This window comes from Anas acuta, chromosome W (genome assembly GCF_963932015.1).
Source record: "Anas acuta chromosome W, bAnaAcu1.1, whole genome shotgun sequence".
In the NCBI taxonomy this organism is placed as follows: Eukaryota; Metazoa; Chordata; class Aves; order Anseriformes; family Anatidae; genus Anas; species Anas acuta.
This window is the reverse complement of record NC_089016.1, coordinates 23,846,726-23,869,320: the sequence shown is the minus strand read 5'-3', so window position 1 is coordinate 23,869,320 and position 22,595 is coordinate 23,846,726. Positions and strand designations below refer to the sequence as shown.

The 22,595-nt window shown below is 48.9% G+C and overlaps 1 protein-coding gene and 1 long non-coding RNA gene across 2 annotated transcripts in view; both read right to left on the bottom strand.

Annotated features, from left to right (window-relative positions):
* Window positions 1–22,595, bottom strand: part of LOC137846788 (uncharacterized) — a 483,557-nt gene that overhangs the window by 340,750 nt on the left and 120,212 nt on the right. The gene's annotated exons all lie outside the window — the stretch shown is intronic.
* Window positions 19,073–22,369, bottom strand: LOC137847252 (adenosine 5'-monophosphoramidase HINT1-like). Its single transcript, XM_068665543.1, has 3 exons — window positions 22,224–22,369; window positions 19,935–20,040; window positions 19,073–19,230 (listed from the first exon to the last, which is right to left on the bottom strand). Exons 1-3 carry the CDS (start codon window positions 22,358–22,360, stop codon window positions 19,111–19,113), a joined length of 363 nt encoding a protein of 120 aa, XP_068521644.1. The 5' UTR covers window positions 22,361–22,369; the 3' UTR covers window positions 19,073–19,110.

The window sequence follows — 22,595 nt, the reverse complement described above, 5'->3', positions numbered from 1 at the left end:
CGCTGGGTGCGCCGGGAGTCTCCGCTCCACCAAGTCGCACACCCGTTACATCAAGATGCTGATTTTTTTATGCTCCTAGACTAATACGTATTCATTACTATTTCTAAAAAAAACAACGGAGTTATTATGATTAGTTCCGGAATCTGAACCCTCCTACTGGAGCATGCGTATCAGTCTCTGGTGCTCCCTCTGGGGGTCTTTCATGATGAAGGCTCATAGTCTTCCTCTCAGGCTTTTTTTTTCTTGTCCTTCTTCTTTGCACTCCTTGGCTGTATGTCAAAAGCTTGCACAGCGTTCCCTGCAAGCTTTGTCTTTTAGCCGTCCTTCAGCTTTTCCCTTCTCCCTAATCTCCTGGCCAGATATCAAGATATCAGGGGCTTGCATAGTGTCCCATTCAGAAGTCATAACAGTTAGCAGTTGTTCTGAAACCCCCAGGTATCAGAGACTTCAAGGAAAGAACATACGAATACATTTTCCTTCAAGCTCTCTATTGACACACATTGTTAAAACATTCCTCACAATCCCTTATCTTCTTTTTAATATCCTCAATTCGTGTCTCTTTTTCAACTTTTGTCATTAATAACTGGAGTTCATCAGTCCGTTCTCAGAGGGTCCAATTCTTAAGCATCATAATTGACTTCCTTTTTTAATGAAGTCATTACAAATGTACTATTTATCATCCGGCGCATCAATAATGTAAAGCAAGGTATCATACAAGGTATGAATAATAACATCATTACAGCACATAAAAATAAAAATAACATCCTTCTAACCCATGGTCCACCAGGCAGCCATGAAAATAAATCCCAATCCATACCCTTCCAAGTTTGTGCTGGGACGTGGGCCAATTTTCTAATTTCTCTTGTTATCTGTTTAACCACTTTCCCATTACCGTCAATTTGTAAGCAACAATTAGAATCATTTAGTTTCCCACACACCCCCCCCCCCCCTTCTGCTAGTAAATAGTCTAAAACCATTCTATGTTGAAAAATAGCATTCCTCATCTGGGCGGACTGGTCAGCTAAAAGATCCAAAGCTGTCGCTGTTTGATTGCTTATTATTTCGAGGACAGCTTGCAACCTAATTATTCGATTCAAATTATGAAGAGGTTCTCGGGCTCCAGATATTACCTCATTCGGGTTCCGGGTAGCCGGTCCATAATACTGTATGATTCTTTCAGGGGGCCATTCATTTTCTCTCCGTTTTTGAGCACTACCTCCGGCTAAGGAAGCATCAATAGATCGTTTTTCTCTATTCAGATCATCATATAATTTTATTCCTAAGTGATTTCCTTGTATTTGTGACAATAAAAAGAACAAGGGTCTTATGTACCCCACATAGCATATTCCTGACCAGTCCTTTGGTAGCCTTTTATAGGCCTGTTTGCCACACACCCAATAATGAGCCCACGTCCCATTTGGAAAAGGACCGTCCCGTTCTCTTTTATTCCTTGGGGCGTGAAAATACAAAGTGTTTTCATTACCAAGTGGTCCTGTTACAATGTTTGCCCCATTAGTACTCATATATATACACCTCCAAGCTCCCGCACTAGATTCCCACTCACAATTATGACTAAGTTCTCCTTCACGACTTGTCATATTACGAGCTGACCAGAAACATTTAAAGAACACTTGTGTCCCATTCTCATTTTGCCACCTCCAGCGGTAGACTCTTTACCACATGCTGCTCCCTAGTGGTGTTATCATGCTGACAACTCAGGATTTGAACGTCAAATTGTCCCTTTGATTGTGCTCTTGCCATGGCTTCACATCCAGGTCCAAAAAACGTCTTATACGAGCATTTCAGCCAAATCCCGTTTTTCAGCTGGACATGCGTAGCATTCCATTTCCCTTTACTTGCTGTACAGTTTCTAGGTCCACATTCAGGATCAGTACATTCATATCCAGGAGACAGAGCCCATTTACAAATGCTTTTTCCCACCTTTACTGTTCCTGTTCTGTTTAAACAGTATATACCTTTCTCTGACGAGTGCAACTGCCACGGGCCTTCTTCCCCTTTCCAGAATTGTGTACCATTATGAACTTCACTCAAATTACTAACCCACCCCTTAGGTTCAACCGGGCCAGCTACCCAGGGCCAACTTTCAGCTCCCCCTGGTCCCCCACAAACCCAGCAATTGCTAAGGTTAAAAGCCTTGGCCACTTCCTCCCCCAGAATGAAAAAGTTATTCCCATGGCTTAATTGCCCTTGTAAAAATAGTACCAGGAAGTATAACATCCTTCTGCGTCGTCCAGGGGGTATCGTGGGGGTGTGAGAAATGCCTTCAATCAAGGGGTTGGGCCCACTTCCAGGATCTATTTGAGCTTGGGTTACTGTTCAGCCTTTGAGGGTGATCCAGCTCCTGGAAAACTAATTACAATAGGTTAAAAAAAAAAAAACTTATTTATTATATACATATATCTTTGCTTGCTTGTTTGTTTCTTTTTCCTGGGACAACCTGGCTTTAGTGCGGGAAAAGTCCGGTCGAGGCCCTCTCACTCGGCGGTCAATACCCATAGGGGTTGCCTCCCTCGGTAGACCATACACACCGCAGTGGAGAGTCCTGCCCCGGTCTTGCCTTCTCCCTTTCTTCCCTTCAGGCTTGTCCCCTTCTTCTGGCATCCTTAATTTATGCAGAGCCTTATTGCCAGAACATTAGTTCTTTTTTAGCTTTAATTTCAGTTCCCCAGGAGCGGACTCAACCCTCCAAGTTTTGGTATTTATTGGTCCTTTTACTCTGGATGCATGGGTCCAACCCCTTTCTGCTGTTCTCACAGCTGTTTCAGTGGTAAGTGAAACAAGGTACGGTCCCTCCCACCGGGGGTGCAATGATTCTTCTCTCCAGGTTTTTATTAAGACCTTGTCCCCTGGTTGTATCTTATGAATAGCAAATCCTAAAGGTGGTGTCTGAGCCATCACTCCAATTTCTCTTAGCTCTTGCAATCTTTTCCCAACAGTAATTATGTATTTCTGGATACTACGATCCTCAACTACATTGTTTCCCAGAGGCATTCCCTATGAATAAGGCATACCATATAACATTTCATATGGCGATAATCCAGTCTCACTGTGTGGTTTAGTTCTTATGTTTAGAAGTGCCAATGGTAAGCATTTCATCCAGGGCATTTGTGTCTCGATCATTGATTTAGCCAATTGTTGTTTTTTTTTGTTGTTTGATTCAATCTTTCTACTTTCCCTGAGCTTTGTGGGTGCCATGGAGTATGATATTCACAGAATCACAGAATTTCTAGGTTGGAAGAGACCTCAAGATCATCGAGTCCAACCTCTGACCTAACGCTAACAGTCCCCTCTAAACCATATCCCTAAGCTCTACATCTAAACATCTTTTAAAGACTTCCAGGGATGGTGACTCCACCACTTCCCTGGGCAGCCTGTTCCAATGTCTAACAACCCTTTCGGTAAAGAAGTTCTTCCTAACATCCAACCTAAAACTCCCCTGGCGCAACTTTAGCCCATTCCCCCTCCTCGTCCTGTCACCAGGCACGTGGGAGAACAGACCAACCCCCACCTCGCTACAGCCTCCTTTAAGGTACCTGTAGAGAGCGATAAGGTCGCCCCTGAGCCTCCTCTTCTCCAGGCTGAACAAGCCCAGCTCCCTCAGCCGCTCCTCGTAGGACTCGTTCTCCAGACCCCTCACCAGCTTCGTCGCCCTTCTGTGGACTCGCTCAAGCACCTCCATGTCCTTCTTGTAGCGAGGGGCCCAAAACCGAACACAGTACTCGAGGTGCGGCCTCACCAGAGCCGAGTACAGGGGGACGATCACTTCCCTAGCCCTGCTGGCCACACTGCTTCTTATACAAGCCAGGATGCCGTTGGCCTTCTCGGCCACCTGAGCACACTGCTGGCTCATATTCAGCCGACTATCAACCAATACTCCCAGGTCCTTCTCCGCCTGGCAGCTTTCCAACCATTCCTCTCCCGGCCTTTAGCTCTGCTTGGGGTTATTGCGCCCCAGGTGCAGGACCCGGCACTTGGCCTTGTTGAACTTCATGCAGTTGACCTCAGCCCATCGGTCCAGCCTATCCAGATCCTCCTGCAGAGCCTTCCTACCCTCGAGCAGATCGACACACGCACCTAACTTGGTGTCATCTGCGAACTTACTGAGGGTACCCTCAATGCCCTCATCCAGATCATCGATGAAGATATTAAAGAGGACCGGCCCCAGCACCGAGCCCTGGGGAACGCCACTAGTAACCGGCCTCCAACTGGATTTGACTCCAGTTACCACGACTCTTTGGGCCCGGCTATCCAGCCAGTTTCTAACCCAACGAAGCGTGCGCCAGTCCAAGCCAAGAGCAGCCAGTTTCCTGAGAAGAATGCTGTGGGAAACGGTGTCAAAAGCCTTGCTGAAGTCAAGGTAGACCACATCCACAGCCTTTCCCTCATCCACCAAGCGCGTCACTTTGTCATAGAAGGAGATCAGGCTCGTCAAGCAGGACCTGCCTTTCATAAACCCATGCTGACTGGGCCTGATCACCTGCTTGCCCTGCAAGTGCCGCGTGATGACTCTCAAGATAATCTGCTCCATGAGCTTCCCTGGCACTGAGGTCAAACTGACAGGCCTATAGTTCCCCGGGTCTGCCCTACGGCCCTTCTTGTAGATGGGCGTCACATTTGCTAGCCGCCAGTCAACTGGGACCTCCCCCGATAGCCAGGACTGTTGATAAATGATGGTAAGCGGCTTGGCCAGCTCCTCTGCCAGTTCTCTCAGTACCCTCGGGTGGATCCCATCCGGCCCCATCGACTTGCGCACATCCAAGTGCCATACCAGGTCACCAACCATTTCTTCATGGATAGTGAGGGCCACATTCAGCTCCCCATCCCCTTCTGCCAGCTCAGGGTACCGGGTATCCAGAGAACAACCGGTATTGCCGCTAAAGACAGGCAAAGAAGGCATAAGCACCTCCGCCTTTTCCTCATCTTTTGTAACAAGGTTTCCCCCCCACATCCAGTAAAGGATGGAGATTCTCCTTAGAATTTTCCCACTGAATACCTAATTAGATTACCACACCGGAGGAAATATTCTAGCAGATAAAGAATACCACTTAGAATATTCCAATACCACTTAGAATATTCCCACTGAATACCTAATGATTGACAGAATAATCTTATTATTTTAGAAGCAAAGTGTGTGCCCTGAGCAGAATCAATGTACTGGATTATCCCATATCTAGATATCAGGTGTTCTAATAGAATTTTTGCCACCATTTGTGCCGTAGCTCGTGCTACGGGATAAGCTTCTACCCATTGCGTTGTGATCTACTATTACCAATAGATATTTTATCCTCCCTACCTGGGGCAATTCAGTGAAACCAACTTGTACCCTCTTGAAAGGCCTATAATCTGTTTTTCTCCCTCCCGTGGCTGCTTGTCAAAACACTTTCTTATTTATCTTCTGACAAGTTAAGCAACGTGGTGTAATTTGCTTTGCTATTTCAAAAACAAACAATGCAACCAAATTGTTTTAGTAAATGATCACTTAACACCTTTGTACCCCAATGTGTTTGTGCATGCAAACGTCCCAGTATTTGCTTATCGGTTAGAAGACCTCCGCACTCGCTTCGGAACTACGTTCCGTCTCAGTCACACTCTTACACACACACAGGCAACCGAATCCCACCCAACCGAACGGTACACGCCTTAAATGCTTACGACTCCGTCGTCTTCGTTCGGATCTTCGCGCGCAGAATTACGGGCAAAAACAATGCTGCAGCCGGCAAGGGAGCTCATAACAAAATCAAAATCTTTGCTTACCTTTATTCAGGTTCAAGATGGCATTGGTTCCGGACAGGAGCCACCAAATGGTGGGGGCGCCTCTCCTAGATTAAAATCCAGGAACCAAAACCATCCCGGACGAGCCCCCAAGTTGTTATAAATAGCTCAGTCCCAAAATAGGATTATAATCAAAGTTTACAATTTATTAAAAGAATAGAGGTAAGCAAACAGCGCTGGGTGCGCCGGGAGTCTCCGCTCCACCTGGTCGCACACCCGTTACATCAAGATGCTGATTTTTTATGCTCCTAGACTAATACATATTCATTACTATTTCTAAAAAAAAACCAAACAACGGAGTTATTATAATTAGTTCCGGAATTTGAACCCTCCTACTGGAGCATGCGTATCAGTCTCTGGTGCTCCCTCTGGGGGTCTTTCATGATGAAGGCTCATAGTCTTCCTCTCAGGCTTTTTTTTTTCTTGTCCTTCTTCTTTGTACTCCTTGGCTGTATGTCAAAAGCTTGCACAGCGTTCCCTGCAAGCTTTGTCTTTTAGCCGTCCTTCAGCTTTTCCCTTCTCCTTAATCTCCTGGCCAGATATCAGGGGCTTGCATAGTGTCCCATTCAGAAGTCATAACAGTTAGCAGTTGTTCTGAAACCCCCAGGTATCAGAGACTTCAAGGAAAGAACATACGAATACATTTTCCTTCAAGCTCTCCATTGACACGAATTGTTAAAACATTCCTCACAGATCATAATAGGCAAGACGCCTTCAATCAAGGGGTCGGGCCCGCTTTCAGGGTCGATTGGGGCTTGTGTTACCATTCAGTTCAGCCTGTCGGGGTGATCCAGCTCCTGGAAAACAAATCACAATTTGATATGGGTTTATAAAAAAGGTTCTTATGTTATTTTCTCGGGACAACCTGACCTTAGCGTGGGAGAAGTCGGGTCGAGGCCCTCTCACTCGGCGGTCAGTACCCATAGGGGTTGCCTCCCTCGGTAGACCATACACACCGCAGTGGAGAGTCCTGCCCCGGTCTTGCCTTCTCCCTTTCCTCCCTTTAGGCTTGTCCCCTTTATTTGGCGTCCTTAATTCATGCAGAGCGTCACTGCCAGAACATTAGTTCTTCTCTAGCTTTAGTTTCAGTTCCCCAGGAGCGGACTCAACCCTCCAAGTTTCGGTACTTACTGGTCCTTTTATTCTGGATGTGCAGGTAAAACAAGGTACGGTCCCTCCCACCGGGGGTTCAATGATTCTTCCCTCCAGGTTTTTATTAAGACCTTGTCCCCTGGTTGTATCTTATGAATAGCAAATCCTAAAGGTGGTGTCTGAGCCATCACTCCAATTTCTCTTAGCTCTTGCAATCTCCTTCCAATAGTAATTATATATTTCTGCATGCTACGACCCTCAACTACATTGTTCCCTAGAGGCATCCCTTGAGAATAAGGCATACAATATAACATTTCATATGGCGATAATCCAGTCTCACTGTGTGGTTTAGTTCTTATGTTTAGAAGTGCCAATGGTAAGCATTTCATCCAGGGCATTTGTGTCTCGATCATTGATTTAGCCAATTGTTGTTTTATTGTTTGATTCAATCTTTCTACTTTCCCTGAGCTTTGTAGGTGCCACAGAGTATGGTATTCCCACCGAATACCCAATGATTGACAGCATACTTTAATTATTTTAGAAGCAAAGTGTGTGCCCTGAACAGAATCAATGTACGGGATTATCCCGTATTTAGGTATCAGGTGTTCTAATAGAATTTTTGCCACCATTTGTGCCGTAGCTCGTGCTACGGGATAAGCTTCTACCCATTGCGTTAAGTGATCTACTATTACCAATAGATATCTTATCCTCCCTACCTGGGGCAATTCAGTGAAACCAACTTGTACCCTCTCGAAAGGCCTATAAGCTGTTTTTCTCCCTCCCGTGGCTGCTTGTCAAAACACTCTTATTTATCTTCTGACAAGTTAAGCAACGTGGTGTAATTTGCTTTGCTATTTCAAAAACAAGCAATGCAACCAAATTGTTTTAGTAAATGATCACTTAACACCTTTGTACCCCAATGTGTTTGTGCATGCAAACGTCCCAGTATTTGCTTCGCATAAGCTTTTGGCCGTATCTCTCGCCTGTCTGGCAGCGTCCATTTTCCTTGTTCTAACTTAGCCCCCATTTTCTCCTGTTTCGTTTGTTTGTTTTGTTTTGTTTTCCATTGCATTTCAAAGTTGGTCCAAAAATTCCATAGGGGTTTCTTTTGGACCTTGTTGGAACTGATTCTCCATTCCCAATTTAACCAGATTTTGGTATTTACCGTTCATTATTTCCGGGGTGACTATAGTCTCAGTGGGGGGTCGGTCAGGGGAATGCAATTGTCAGCAGTTCCCTGAGCGGTCCCATCGGCAATCTGAGCTCACTCATAAACTCAGGTTGTTTTAAGAGTTAGCTGCTCTTCTGTTTCCATGACAACTCTCTCGGACCCATCATGGTCCCTCTGCCCCAAAGGGCTCACACCGGTGATTTTGAGATCACAGCCTCCTGTTGAGGCAGAACTATTAACATTCCTACATCCTCTTTCCCTGCTCATTCAACTTCAAACAGCTCTGTTAAATACTACATGCCACACCTTTAACACCGTCGACAACTCTTTTAACACTTCCTTTTATCTTTCTCCAGCCTGTACTTTTCTCATGCCAACACCAAAGGCTCAGTCAAGGGCCAATTAATTCCACTCCTTTTCTCTCTAAGATGCTGAAACAACCTATCAGTATACTACATTTCATCCTATTTTCCTTCTCTCCTCAAAAACATTAGTTGCAAGATAGCCTTATAGTCGATTGATCCATAAAGTGGCCATTTAGCTTATGTAGTGGCCACCATTGATTGCAATACTTAGTGAAAGTCCTCTTCCTTTCCGTGCCCCCAGTTCTAACAATATCCTTCGAATGTGCCAATATGCACCCAAGGAGGCTTTCTTTAAAACGTCTTTGTTTTGGATGTTACCCGTTTCCTTGATTTCCCATTCCCTTTTATTTATTTGTTTATTACTATTCCTTACTAGTTACCGTCCTTTGCTTCAATTTCCACGCAAACCTTTTTACTGCGGGTTTTTTTACCATCTTTTCCTAATCTTCTTCCCTAATGCCCCAATTCTCTGGGATTGAACGCTTCTTCCCACGTACAAACTTTACTATTTCAGATTATTAATGAGCCCCGTTCCAATCATAAAGCCACGGAACTTCAGGAAAACAGCTGAAGCACTCAGCCTTCCGTCTTCTAGACGAACATGACCACCGTTTCCACAAAATTGACATTTCAACAGGACCGAATTTCAAGCCGAATGCCGATTTTTCTCATGCGCTTTCTTAGTGAGCCCATACAAAACAAGGAATCACTCCTGTGTATCCGTCAATATGGGGGGTTTAAAAAGGTATTGAGGCCTAAATAAATTCGCTCTCCCCCTTCTTACCGAATTCCCAGGGCTCAAACCCGAACCACCAAAGAAATGACTCTCTCCGTTCTACCGCTTCCATAATCAGTCAGCCCCCTCCCCCTCTCCAGTACTTGGGAAACTGACCAAACACCACAGCAAATCCGCCAGGGCTTCTAAACTGTTAGTTACTTAGATAATGCTCCCGCCTTTTTTCTTGTCACACTCAAAGCATTTAAGAGCAAAAATAGGATCACAAGATACACTGCCAGGCCCATATATTGGGCACCACCAATCAACACTTGGATAAAACAGCACTTCTTTTCGGTCTGTCACGCACTTCGCTCGTCTCCGGCCCCTCCCCTCACGGAGAACACGGAACCGCGGATCGGAACTCCGCACTCGCTTCGCAGCGACGCTGCGTCTCACTCCCACAGCACAATCATGCAATCACACAGAGAGGCCTCTAGCACATCTCATTCATACCACAAGAATATAATTTAGAATGATAACCAACCAAACGAGTATTGTCTCTGACCGTGTTCTTCGTGGAGTGACTCATTCCACTTGGTTTCAAACCCTTACACTTACACAAATGCTTTCAACACAAAATACCTGGACGTTTAAGAATAAGACATACAATTATTAACACTCCAGTTAGTATCCCTCCAGCAGCTGAAAACATACCGCTTGTCCGCAGCTTCAGGAGGCCTTTGTCTGCTCCTGCGGTGAGCGGCCGAGAGTGGAGTCCCCTCCGAGCAAAACACTCAGGGTGCACCTAGGGGCGTCCGCTAATCATTATTCCTTAATGGACTTTCTGGTGGTATGTCTGGTAATTTGCTCCCTTTCTTCTGGTCCTTGGTCTTCAATTCTGTCTGAACCATCTAGGAATTTCACTATGGCAATTCCCACAGCCCTTGGTTACCTTAGTAAGAGTGTCTTGCAGGGGGTTTAGGACCTATCACCCACCCATGAATCCTATAGGAATCGCTTCGGTCCTTCACCGGCCAAGTCCCTCGCGGGAGACTGGAGCCGCGGTTAGAAGACCTCCACACTCGCTTCGGAACTAAGTTCCGTCTCAGTCACACTCTCACACACACAGGAAACCGAACTGTACACGCCTTAAATGCTTACGACTCCGTCGTCTTCGTTCGGATCTTCGCGCGCAGAATTACGGGCAAAATACAGTGCTGCAGCCGGCAAGGGAGCTCATAACAAAATCAAATTCTTTGCTTACCTTTATTCAGGTTCAAGATGGCATTAGTCCCGACCTGACTCGAACAGGAGCCACCAAATGGTGGGGCGCCTCTCCTAGATCAAATCAGAATTCAGGAACCAAAGCCATCCCGGACGAGCCCCCAACCGTTATAAATGACAATTCCCCCCTTTTCTTCTTTATAAACCGTTGATTTTTGAAAAACCTTTCTCTAAGGTGTAATTTGGTAGATTTCTTCTTCTCCTTCGCTTTCCATCTCCTCATTGTCACCTTATCTGAGTAAGGTGGTGGCTCCATGGTCATTTGTTTCAATAGTGCGGTTTCAGTTAACCACTGTACTAGTCCTCTTACACGGGGGATAACGCAGCAACCAATGGCTGTCAAAACTCCTACAACTACGATCAAGGATGTAAATATGCCTACTTTTTCTGCCAATTCACTGGCAAGGGTGGTAAGCCCTTGCAAATGCTCTAGTTACTGAGCCATCTGGGGCAGTATTGCTGGGTATAAGAGTGCAACCATGGTTGCTCAGTATCTCACACACACACCCCACCTCCTTCCTCCGCGAGCATCATATCTAACGATGTTCTGTTTTCCCAAGCCATTTTGCTGGTGGCATCTAGTTGTTCAGCGATTCCTCTCATCGCATCCCTTGTATAATTTATGACTCTCTGCTGATTAGAATAAATATAATTAATCCAATCCACATTCTTATCGATCATTACCCACCAGAACAGTGACTCAAACCCTGCAGCAATTTGATTCCTGGCTTTCTGTTCATCGGAAACTCCTCTAGGCACCCCAAAAGAATCTATGTATACTCTGTCATCGAATGATACTCCTAAGCCTCTTTAACTTCTTCTGGGTATTTGTGATGTTTCTCTTTCAAATGCCAGGGTGAAGGGTATAGCTAATCGAACAAGCGCACAAGTGCCTCCCCAGTTATATGGTAGGGTGGACCGTAAGATCTTCCCTCCACCGTACCACCAGAGATCTGCCCTGGGTGGGGATCTCAAGTCTTGAGCAGTTTCCCATCGAGTCCTTGGTAGCACAAGGCAAATTCTCCCAGATGCTGGGCAGCACTCACACCCTGCCGTGAGAGGCAAGCTGTATGGTTACCTATAGCTGTAGAGAATGCAGGGGGAACCGCGATGTTGCTATCACGCAAGGAACAGCAAAGAGAGACTTACGGGCCTCATTTCCCCAGGCAGTCTTTTCTTGGTACAATGTAATCATACATCGCATCCCCTGGGAATCCTTGGTCACACTTAAAACATCTTATCAAAGCCTGTCCCTGCTAGGATTCAGGCCACAACACAGGCAGCCTTCTTTGCCTGCCATTCCTTCATCTCTCTTCCTCTCCTTTCCATCCTGGCCCTGACTCCCCCTGAAGATTTTCTTCCTCTTTCTCCAACCCTCTGCCTCACTACCCGCTGCACTGTCAATACCATTAGTTTCGCTCTCTGCTTTTCCTTCTCATCTCCCCTCCGGACACACACCTCCAGGGCCTCCCGCAGGAGGGTCCCCCAGTGACTGTTCACTACAGCCCCCCACCTTCTGGAGCATTTTCTGCGTATCTCGCCAGGCTTTAATCACACAATGAACTTTCAAGAGCCCTTGGGATACCGGGTCCTCGGGACTCATCCCCGAGTACTTTCTCATTCTGACCCCAAGCCTCTCATATGATTTCTGTGTTGCACACTATTGTTACTCCAGCCAGGACTGGCAAGTGGGTATTTCTGCTCTGCCGGTATTACCCCTGGTCCTGGAGGATGAGCTCTTTCCCATTCTTGTATAGCAGCTCTCCTCCTGATCATTCCCATTTCTTTCCCTGTAAACAACATACTTACAGGCATAATTCCCTTCCCCAAGAGTATAAGTCAGGTCGTAGGAACTGGTCTAATTGTTCAGCTAGGCTGTTGGGGTCCTCGAATAAACACTTCCTCTCCTTCTTAAAAGTCCTAACCTCTCTGCTGCTAAGGACGGGGGGTAGTTCACCTAAGAGGATACACGGTTAGTGTTAGTACTGTTAGTACCAGGGAAGGCAAAATTCTCAACATATCTTCTACCTTGTTCTAATTCTTGACAGAGCCTAGAGCACGATCCTTCTTTAGGGACAGTGTTAACTACAGTCCCTGTCTCCCTTCCTGGAGTGACTGCTGCTGCCACGGGTACAGTATTAGGATTATAGGGAGCATAACTTGGCTCCTTCTCCGAAAAAGGAAGCTTATTGTTTACACATAAATGTAAAGCCTGAATTTTCATCAGACCCCTATTTTGGCCAAAACACTGCTGTTTCCTTAATTGGTTCTTTTGTCCAGACTGATACACAATATTTAATTCTATTTTTTTTTCTTTTACAATCTCCTCTAATTTTGGGATTATGTTTCCAATTTCTTATCATTCTTCAGGAAGAACTGTTGGTAGGCACTCCCCCAGGGATATCTCCCTGTCCCCTGGAACTCATATTTCCCATTTTTCCTAGCCCTTGTCAGTGTGCTGCTACAGAAATTTCCCTCCTGCAGGGTACCTCGCACTAACGTTCCAATTCTGGAAAACGGGGGTGTACTGCCAAGCACTTCCCCCTGCAAGGGCTACCACACACCTATGAATTTACCAGATTCCCTGGTGTACTTCCAAGCACTTCCCTGTGCAAGGATTACCGTACACCAAATTTCCCGAGACTCTTCCTTTCTCTCCCTTATCTCACGCTTCGTCCATCTCCGGCCGCGCCCCTCGCGGAGCCACGGAACCGCGGATCAGGACTCCACACTCGCTTCGTACAAAAGTACGTCTCAATCACACATCACACAGAGTCTCACCTGACCCCCAAGGCAATACTTAACATTTCTTACCTTGGTCTGTGCACAGAGTTACCGGATCAATTCTTAAAACCCGGCAATCTTACCTTTTCAGAACTTGCTCCACAACCTTCCCTGAGAGCCCCACTTCAACCGCTGGTGTTTCCAAGGGGGAAAGCTGCACCTCCCGTGCAGGGGGTGGCGGGAAGGAATACAAAGCCTGTGCTCAGCCCTGACGCATCACAACTGGGTTTCTGCTCAGCTGGGGAGGAAGCTTCTGGAAAACTAGGCAGCGCCCCCCGAGGCTGCCCAAGCGTGGTCCGCGGTGCCCTGCAGCCGCACGGAGAGCGGAGCTCAAACTGGCCCGACACGGCGGCAGGGACGCGGCCGTCCCCACACGTGCAGTTCCTGCCTGAGGAGGCCACAGCGCTTCTGCCTCTCTGACAGGCTTGGAGGGTAACGACATCAGAATACGCTCGCTTTAGTTTGAGCTTCCAGGCGGGCACTACTGACGGCCATCGGGATGGCCCACGGGGACGGGGCTGGGGGCAGGCAACCACAGGCAGCTTTAACATCTCAGTCCTCCCCGTCGGCCATCTCCCAGCTACCACGTGGGCCAATCAACGTGACCAGACGCCAATTCACCCAAGGCAACAAAAACATTTACAAAGCTACATCTCTCTTCATAACTGTTTGTTGTTTACGGCTGAAACCAGTCCTGGGATAGGATACGCTACCTGGACCGAGCAAAGCCTTTGATATGGTCCCTCACCACATTCTTCTCTCTAAATTGCAGAGGTAGGGATTTGAAGGATGGACTGTTGGGTGGATAAAGAATTGGTTGGCTGGTCGCGGCCAAAGGGTTGTGGCCAACGGCTCTATGTCTGGGCGGAGGCCGGTCACAAGTGGCGTCCCTCAGGGGTCGGGCTCGGGACCGGTGCTCTTCAACATCCTTAGCAATGGCACAGACGACGGAATCGCGCAAGTTTGCGGATGACACCAAGCTGAGCGGTGCAGTCGATACAATAGAGGGAAGGGATGCCATAAGTGCAAGGCGTTGACCTTGGGCTGGGGCAATCCTAGGTATCTCTATAGGCTGGGAGAAGAAGAACTTCAGAGCAGCCCCGCGGAGAAGGACTTGGGGGTCCTGACGGACAAGAAGCTGGACGTGAGCCAGCAGCGCACGCTTGCAGCCCGGAAGGCCAACTAAGTCCTGGGCTGCATTAAAAAAAGGGGTGGCCAGCAGGGAGAGGGAGGTGATTCTCCCCCTCTACCCTGCTCTTGGGAGACCCCACCCGGAATACTGCGTGCAGGCCTGGGGCCCCCAGCACAAGAAGGATGTGGAGCTCTTGGAAAGGTCAGTCTCACCTCTGTCCCTGGAAAGCTGTTGGAACAGCTTGTTCCGGATGCCATCTCCAAGCCACTGGAAGAGAAGAAAGTTATGAGGAGTAGTCAGCATGGATTCACCAAGGGGAAATCGTGCTCGACCAACCTCGTAGCCTTCTATGATGGCATCACCAGCTGGGTTGATGGAGGGAGAGCAGCGGACGTCATCTACCTTGACTTTAGCAAGGCTTTTGACACTGTCTCCCACGACACCCTGCTAGCAAAGCTGAGAAGGCGTGGGATAGACAAGTGGACGGTAAGGCGGGTTGAGAACTGGCTGACTGGCCGAGCTCAGAGGGTGGCGATCGGCGGCGCAGAGTCCGGCTGGAGATCTGTGACTAGCGGTGTTCCCCAGGGGTCGGTGCCGGGTCCGGTCTTGTTCAACATCTTCATCGACGACCTTGATGAGGGAATAGTGTCCACCCTCCGCAAGTACGCCCATGATACAAAGCTGGGAGGAGTGGCCGACACGCCAGAAGGCTGTGCTGCCATTCAGCGAGACCTGGGCGGGCTGGAGAGCTGGGCGGGAAGAAACCAAATGAAGTTTAACAAGAGCAAGTGTAGAGTCCTGCACCTGGGAAGGAACAACCGCATGTATCAGTACAGGCTGGGGGATGACCTGCTGGAGAGGAGCTCTGCGGAGAAGGACCTGCGGGTCCTGGTGGACGACAGGTTGACCACGAGCCAGCAGTGCGCCCTGGTGGCCAAGAAGGCCAATGGGATCCTGGCGTGCATTAAAAGGAGCGTGGCCAGCAGGTCAAGGGAGGTGATCCTCCCCCTCTACTCTGCCCTGGGCAGGCCTCACCTGGAGTACTGTGTCCAGTTCTGGGCTCCCCGGTACAAAAAAAGACAAGGATCTCCTGGAAAGAGTCCAGCGGAGGGCAACAAAGATGATACGGGGCCTGGAGCATCTTCCCTATGAGCAAAGACTGAGAGACCTGGGTCTGTTCAGCCTGGAGAAGAGAAGACTGAGAGGGGATCTTATCAATGTTTACAAATACCTTCAGCGTGGGAGACAGTGGGATTTCGCCACCCTCTTTGCAGTGGTTAGTGGGGATAGGACAAGGGGCAACGGCCTGTACTGGGTCTGGCTGGGATGTTAACTTTCCCTGCAGCAGCCCATACAGTGCTGTGCTCTGCACTTGTAGCTAGAACAGCAGTGGTATCACACCAGTGTTGCGTCTACTGCCGAGCAGCGCTGGCACAGCATCAGGACTCTCTCTAACCCTCCTAGGGGGTGGGCAAAAAAGCGAGAAGACAAACATCACCAGGGCAGCTGACTTCAACCAACCAAAGGGATATTCCATACCGTACGATGTCACACTCAGCAATAAAAGGTGGAAACAGGAAGAAGAGGGGAAGGCTGGGCTCTCCTTGTGAAAACGTCGGTCTTCCTCCCGAACACCGGCTACGCGCGTTGAGGCCCTGCTTCAAGGACGTGGTCAAGCATCGCTCATTTGTGGGAAGTAGAGAGTAATTTCTTTCCTCTGCACTTCCACGTAGCCTTTATTTGTTTTGGTTTTTTCCTTTTTTCCCTTTCCCTTTTTTTCCCCTTTAGTTAAATTGTTTAGTTAATAATAATAATCGTTATTATTATCAAGGAAAGATTATTATTTTTTCCCTTTAATTCAATTATCCTCATCTCAACCCGTGAGTTGTTCTTTCCTTTACTTCTTCCCCTCCTCATCTAAGGAGGGGGAGCGAGAGAGCGGTTGTGGTGTTTAGCTGCCTAGCACGGTAAAGCCACCACAGGAAGTTCCGCACCAACGTGCGAAAGAACAGCTTCACGGTGCAGGTGTGTATTGGGTCTGGCTGGAATGTTAACTTTCCCAGCAGCAGCCCATACAGTGCCGTACTCTGTACTTGTAGCTGGAACAGCAGTGTTATCACACCAGTGTTGTGTCTGCTGCTGAGCAGCACTGGCACAGTATTAGGCCTTTCTCTAACCCTCCTAGGGGGTGGGCAAAAGGTGAGGAGAGAAACATCACTAGGGCAGCTGGCCTAAACCAATCAAAGGGATATTCCATACCATGTGATGTCACACTCAGCAATAAAAGGTGGAAACAGGAAGAAGAGGGGAGGGGTGGGCTCTCGTTTGGAAGACGTCGGTCCTCCTCTCGAACACCGGCTGCGTGCGTTGAGGCCTTGCTTCAAGGACGTGGTCAAGCATCGCTCATTTGTGGGAAGTAAGGAGTAATTTCTTTCCTCTGCACTTCCACGTAGCCTTTATTCGTTTTGGTTTTTTCCTTTTTTCCCTTTCCCTTTTTTTCCCCCTTTAATTAAATTGTTTAGTTAATAATAATAATCGTTATTATTATCAAGGAAAGATTATTATTTTTTCCCTTTAATTCAATTATCCTCATCTCAACCCGTGAGATGTTCTTTCCTTTACTTCTTCCCCTCCTCATCTAAGGAGGGGGAGCGAGAGAGCGGCTGTGGTGTTTAGCTGCCTAGCACGGTAAAGCCACCACAGGAAGTTCCGCACCAATGTGCGAAAGAACAGCTTCACGGTGCGGGTGACGGAGCACTGGAACAGGCTGCCCAGGGAGGTTGTGGAGTCTCCTTCTCTGGAGATGTTCAAGGCCCGTCTGGACGCCTACCTGGGCAGCCTGCTCTAGGGAACCTGCTTTGGCAGGGGGGTTGGACCCGATGATCTCTTGAGGTCCCTTCCAACCCCTACGATTCTGTGATTCTGTATAAACAGGAGTAAAAATACACGCGTTGATAGCGATAGGACAAGGGGGAGTGGTTTTAAACTAAGACAGGGGAGATTTAGGTTAGATATTAGGAGAAAGTTTTTCACTCAGAGGGTGGTGAGGCACCGGAACGGGTTGCCCAGGGAGGTCGTGGATGCCCCATCCCTGGAGGCGTTCAAGGCCAGGCTGGATGCAGCTCTGGGCAGCCTGTTCTAGTGGTTGGCAACCCTGCCCAATCTATGCTTCTATGATATGCTCTTTGAAAGCATACAGGCTAAAAGAAGGGTCAGATTGGTGCCTCGGGGGCAAGTTTCTTCGCCTTCTGCGGTTGCCTAACAGTGCCTCTTAAGCAGAGAGATTACCAGTGGTCTTCCTCCTCTACTGTCTCGGGAATTAAACATCTTTTGTAAAAGAATACAAGCGCTGATAGCATTAGCTAGACCGACCGGGGAACAGTTGAACATGTAAATACTTACTCAAGGTCCACTTGAGCACGTTTCTTTGAGCAGTTCCATCGGCTCTTCTAGGTCAACAAAACAGATCAATGAAAGAGACCAAGGGAAAATACGGAAATAGAACAGTTGGTCAAGTGCCAACTTAAGAAGCTTTCTCTGAAAGGGCAACAGCATCTCCACCTTCACCCACCCCTCCCCCCCAAACTAGTTGACTTGCACGACTATTTTCACGTGACCCCACAAACGGCAAATCCTATATTATTTCGAGTAGACCAAGGGCTGTTTCTTGGTTTGGTTTTTATCATTCAGCTTCCTCAAAAGACTTTAGTCATTCACAGCTGCAATCGTTAACCCCGCAAACAGATCCAGTAACAAAGATCATTTCTCCTGCTAACGAATCAAGTTTCTTTATGAGGAACGGAGTCACAAAAATCATCTCATTTAGCAAGTTTCAAACACTAAGAGTATTTAATAGCATTTTAACGTTCCCACGCTCCAGTAAGCCTTGAATGTAATCGCGATTAAACAAGGAGCAGAGCGAAGCCAGAGGTCTAACAAAGCACGAGAGGTGATCGCATTTAAAAGCCTTATGGTGCCTTTACCTAATCCTTCTTCTAGTTACTGAACAACGGACTTCGTTTAGGGGAAAAAAAAAAGACACTAAAAATAAATGCAAAAAAAAAAATAAAGAGAACGGCAGCCGAGTCTCGAACTTATCAGAAGCCGACTCAAGAATCCCAGAGCCTTCTACATCCTGTGGGAGGAATTCCTTCTCAAAGTTGCGAAAGCCACGACGAGGACTGAAAAGAAAGCGGTAGCAAAACTCCTAGGGTAGTCAAGAACAGGCTGACAAGCACCTGTCAGAAATCACACCCGGTAGAGCTTGTTCTGCCTCCTCCTCGGGACAGGGGCAGACAACAGACAACGCCTGGAAGCTTTCTTCCAACCTTATTCTTCTCTGGTTCTACATCTGCCAGTCCTCAACACGGCTATTTCGCAATAAAAGCGTGCCCTTTTATTTGGGAGCAGGGGGAAGATAGCAAGGCCTCAAACACACAGCACATCCTAGATCGTCTTAGGAAGACGGAGACCCACAGGACCGCCGAGCGCTTCTAGCTTCGCGTTCCAAATGAATGGGCAAACCACCACCTACACGACACTGTCAACGGACCAAAACATTCTACACACGTGCGCTCCAGGGAGACGCCGTTTTAACTTGCGGAACTATTTCCATCGGTAAGACACGCAAGACAGAGGTGATATCCCCATGCTCCATCTTTATTGTGCAAACGCTGCTCAAAGCTCTTTCTTACCCTCCATAGACAGCCGTCCAAAAAAAATAATAAATCAAACATCAACAGGGGCTAGACTGATGGGCAACATATGAAACCTATTCGGCGGCGATAGTCTGAAGGGCCCGAGGGTGGGCATTCACAGCCATCCGGAATCCATTGGTCAGGTCCAGGTTAGCAGCACACTTCTTGCCAACAACCACGAAACGCCCAAGAAGCTGGAAAAAGGAAATAACGTCACCTAACATGCTGCGCCACGACGCACAGAATGAACGCGAGCAGAGAACCACCCACAGAACACGGTTAGCTAATCCTTCACAATTCAACCGCTGCTCTTTGAATTACCCTCTAGACAGTAACAGACTACAAAACAGTCACAGAAGCTGAATTTGTCTCGGGGCTTAAAGCCCCCGTCATAGCTTCGGGCAACGTAAGCCGCTCTGGCGGAAAATAAAAGCTTCACGGTGCCTTTTCTCTTGCGTGAGCTCACAGAGCCTTGGAACTTGACTTGCATAGCTAACAGCAAAACAAACACCCAAGCGCCGCTCAAACAGCTTTCCCTTTCCTCGCCTCTGACCTGACCAAACCCCAAGCCCTCTTCTGCATAGTCAAGGCACCACCCCCGCTGTCCGGAAACCGTGAAAACGGGCATCAGACCGCACGTCGGAACAACGCTGCTTTTTGCACTGCAAGTGCGTAGCTGGAGACGAGCATCGCTTTATATCACTGCTCTCAGTCAAAAAGCTCAGCTCCATTACAAGCTAGAGGCGAAAGACTACAGCATCGGACAACCCCAAATAGCCTACTGTGCGCCCCTCTGCAACATCCAGAGGAAAAGAGGGGACGGGAAAGAGTCTAGGAAGTTACAAACCAGTTACAGGTACAGCCAGCCTAGCGAACAGAAAGCTCCCACAGTACTCACGGGTCCGCCAGAATCTTCTGCTTCACATAACCGGACAACTACCTTCTCAGGAAGGACTAGGAAAAAACACTGGAGCCTGAGGCGAACTATCACGGAACGCAAGGCACTGGAGGAAGAGTAAACAGTTAAAACGTAGTCGGCTTCAGAGAAAGGCAACAGCTTCAGCAAATCACTATGCCCCACTGAACTCGCCCTACCAAAGCAGATTATCAGGCGCCCCAAACGCGCACGACAAAACAGCCATTCTTCTTAAGCGAGCTTTGAATAGGCAAAGTTCTCTACCTTCTACGCACAAGACACACAAGCGGCAAACAATGGCTAACCGTCCTTCGGTTACGTCCAAATATTGCCTCGGCCAGAGGCAGGAAGGCATCTTCAAAGAACCTGGAGTAATCCGGCTGAGGCCGTATTAACTCTCCGTCCTCGAGAACGCCACCTACTCAGGGGAAGGAACGTTCCAAATTAGCCCGTTACGGCCGGCCTGACGTCAGACACCTCCAGACCGAGGCCAAGGCATCACCTTCGAAACACAAATACCACCGACCTGTAGGAAACCATCAACTCGCAACTAATTGCGAGGGAACTCCCCAAATCACCAGCAGACAGAAACTGCATATGGCACCAGAAGCAGGATCCAGCGCGCAAGGTGACGGGGGCAGCGAGACAGCCGAGTACTTCAGGTTAGCGACTTCCGCTATTTTTATTTGTTTTAGATGCGACTGAAACACTGCCGATAAGACTCGATTCCACAGATGCTTTGTACTTCTTACTCACCATCGCCTTTCACTGCACGACAATCGAGAATTATAAGCCTTCCTCACACTCCTCCCTATAACATCGCTCAACCGTGAAACAGGCCTTCGGTACAGTGAGCTAAGCAAATTCAAGACCACTCGCTAGAGCCAACTACGCTCCAGAAGTGGTTCTAAGCCCCCCGCCCCCTCCCCCCGCCTCAAGTTAAGACCAAGCGAGAAACTGCAACTAATTCGGCCTCCAGGAAACGTGTCGCACTAAGAGCGGTCAGAGTAGGTTGTCTGCTCTCAAGTCACTCATCAGACTCAAGTTAACGGCCTGGTTCTCCAATCAAGCACAGCGTTCAGGTTACATACGTTGCTGCAGCCAGTACGGCCAAGTCAAAACAGATGTGCGCATGCGCACACACACACAGACTCCTCGCGCAGCCTTCAACACGAAGGAGACAGGAAACGCGCCCTTTCGTAAAGGCAGGGCGCTACCGCAAGCACGGTTTCCGGAGAGCAGTTGAACGCTTCCAGTACTCCAAACGGGCGGCAGCTGCAACATTACCGAGACCTATTAAGAAAGCGCTGTTCCAAGCAACGCGTCAACGCTTTGAGCAACCCGATCTAGTGAAACACGTCCCTGACCGCGGCAGGCGGGTTGGGCTAGATGATCTTTAAGGTTGCCTTCCAAGCCTAACCATTCTACGAGTCAGCACGCAGAGCGGGCAACGCAGCCCCTTTCACTAAGGGCCTGTTTTCCACGCTGCAGATAAACCCTGCCGTCAGAAGCAGAGGAAATCCCTAACTGTCCTATCTTTAGCATTTCAAATTTAAGAACAGCAACAACGGTTAGGCTGGACACTAACTTAAAGTTAGCACCTTGCAGATAACATCTGCAACTTTTTCATAACTCTCCGCAGCTGCTCACTTAGCTCCTAGCACGTTGCGGCGCACCAGCATCAGTGAACCTTGCCAGCATGCTCTTATCACGGCCCACCTCCAGCACGGAAATGAGAGCTGGGAAGCTCTCGCAGCCTGCGGGATTGACTGGTTTCTAGGCGTTTAAGAAAGCTAGGAAAAGCTGCAATTCTTCCCTTTCACAAGCCACTTTGGAGAGAGCGTGCGCTCGTGTGCGCGGTGGGGGTGGTGCCATAACCAAAGCCTAGCACAGCCGAGCCGTCTCTGCAAGGCTATCAGCAGCGCAGAAACGACTGATTACGGTCACTACTGCGATGCTCACTGCCTATATGCATACAGTCCGAACCCCCAAGGAGACCGACTGCGCCGGCGACCCAGTACGCGCCGTGGCACCCCGGGGGCAGGCACCGAAGAAGCGCGGCGTTTTAGAGGCGCTGCAGTAGAGAGCGCCACGAGCCGGAGAGACCCCGACCGACCGACCGACCGACCGTCCCTCCCTCCCTCCCTCCCGCAGCAAGGCCACCACCCGCCCTGCCGCACTCCCGGGACCCGCGACGGGCCCTCGTTTCAGAGGGCCTGCGAGCGGCCGAGGGAAAGGAAGGAAAGACTCGCACAACAACGCCGCGGCTACCTCCTCGTCCACGACCGCTCATCCTCACGGAGAACGTTGGCGGGGACCTCCTTGCCCTTGCAGGCGACCTCTCCGAAAGCAGCGGCAGCGCCGCCACCGGGCCAGGCGGCCTGCGCCCTAACAATCCCGTCGGCCATGACGGCGCCCGCTCGGTACAACGCCCCCTCACTTCCCGCACTCGGCCCGGCCCTCCGCGGCGCTCATTGGGCCGACAGATCGCCGCCGACCGCCCCCGCGCCTCGATTGGCTGCCTCGCCTGCCCTCTTCCCTTGTCCCCGCCCTCTCGGCGGCTCCGCTCCCGTCGACCCGGTGCTTATCGGCGCTCAGGGAGGTCGCGTGCCCTCGGGGCGCGGAGGGAGCCGACCGGGAGGG

Coding starts and splice junctions, on each gene's coding strand:
- LOC137847252 (XM_068665543.1), bottom strand. CDS start 22,360: ATGGCCGACGGGATTGTTAGGGCGCAGGCCGCCTGGCCCGGTGGCGGC. Junction 20,041..22,223: donor GAGCGGTCGTGGACGAGGAG/GTAGCCGCGGCG, acceptor CTCTTCCTCCAG/TGCCTTGCGTTCCGTGATAG. Junction 19,231..19,934: donor CAGAAGATTCTGGCGGACCC/GTGAGTACTGTG, acceptor TCCTTTTTCCAG/CTTCTTGGGCGTTTCGTGGT.